The sequence below is a fragment of the Bufo bufo genome, chromosome 1 (assembly GCF_905171765.1).
Source record: "Bufo bufo chromosome 1, aBufBuf1.1, whole genome shotgun sequence".
Classification (NCBI taxonomy): domain Eukaryota; kingdom Metazoa; phylum Chordata; class Amphibia; order Anura; family Bufonidae; genus Bufo; species Bufo bufo.
In genome coordinates, this window is record NC_053389.1 from 777,420,446 (window position 1) to 777,421,893 (window position 1,448).

The 1,448-nt window shown below is 33.2% G+C and overlaps 1 protein-coding gene across 1 annotated transcript; it reads left to right on the plus strand.

Moving 5' to 3' along the window:
- Nucleotides 1–281: 281 nt before the first annotated feature.
- On the plus strand, nt 282–1,234 carry LOC120987898 (olfactory receptor 1361-like). Its single transcript, XM_040415916.1, has one exon. It carries the CDS (start codon nt 282–284, stop codon nt 1,212–1,214), a length of 933 nt encoding a protein of 310 aa, XP_040271850.1. The 3' UTR covers nt 1,215–1,234.
- The last annotated feature ends 214 nt before the right edge of the window (nt 1,235–1,448 follow it).

The following is a 1,448-nucleotide window of genomic DNA, read 5'->3' on the forward strand; positions in this document are numbered from 1 at the left end:
TAGGGGTTCTGTACCTCATGCATGAGGCCTAATACTAACCATTTTGATTTAGGTCTTGAACTATAATTTCTAAATTTTGCTATTTGTTTTTATTATTCTTTTTATTATCTGTAGCAATTCCGTTTGCATTGCATTTTTTACCTTTTGCATACAAATAAGTTAAGTATAATTTCTAAGATTTCTATTAAATATGTATTTGCCCAAAATGTTTAAAACTGGAAAAAATAATTATTTTACTTGACAGCCCTAATATGAATCTTTGCCACACTGTTACATTACGAATGTATATAAAGGTAATTAATACCTCATCTTCTGAAGATTTTCACCTGTTAGCATTCTCTAGACTTCAGAATGTTTCCTATTTTATTATCCTCAGTATTGTTTTGATGTATATTTTATGTATGTTTGGAAATCTAATTATTATAGCCGTGGTATGGGCGGCACCACGACTACACACTCCAATGTACTTTTTCTTGTGTAACCTGTCTACTCTGGACATGACCTTTGTTTCTTCTATTCTTCCAAAGTTTCTGGACTCACAAATAACTGGGAAGACTAGCATTGCCTTCACAAGCTGTTTCACTCAGCTATTCATGTCTGTAGGATGCTTAACTACAGAATTTTTATTGCTGTCTTCTATGGCTTTTGACCGGTATGTGGCCATTTGTATCCCCTTGAAATATCCCATCATTTTGAATAAGAGATCATGTGTTATACTTTCTTTTATTCCATGGGCATTTGGTGGCTTGAATTCATCGCTGTATGTCTTTCTGGTATCTCATTTATCATTTTGTGATCCCAAAGATATCATCCACTTCTATTGTGATATGAAAGCCCTTCTGAGAGCCTCCTGCAGTGACATCAAAAATGTGAACACTGTGATATTATCAGAAGGATATACTTTAGGTGTTTTGGCATTTGGTATGATTTTGACTTCTTATGTTTTTATTATTTCTTCTATCCTAAAGATCAAGACATCTTCTAGAAGACTGAAGATCTTCTCCAGCTGTTCTTCTCATCTAACAGTTGTCTTACTCTTTTGTGGTTCTTCTCTAAGTGTTTACATGAACCCTGACTCTGAAAGCTCCACAGAACTGGACATGATGCTCTCCTTGTTAAATGTGGCAGTGGTTCCAGCCTTAAATCCTCTGGTCTATAGTCTGAGGAACAAAGAAGTCTTAAGTGCCTTAAGAATACATAAGGTTATTTCTTAATGCTAATTGATTAACTTTATCTGACTGATGTACAGCAATGTATCACTGAGCAAAAATACCAACACAAAGTATTCATAATGTCTCTATAGTCAATCTGAAGAAAAACTAAAAAATTAATAAAAATAAAAGCAGATGATGTACACCAACACTGAGTATGTTGATGCAATGTAATAATAAGAAAAAATAAAATAAAATAAAAAATTATCAAGTTGCTTCTTAATCAGGTTGCTTATG

Excerpts from the sequence above, each read along its gene's own strand:
- LOC120987898 (XM_040415916.1), top strand. The coding sequence starts at position 282 with ATGTATATAAAGGTAATTAATACCTCATCTTCTGAAGATTTTCACCTG.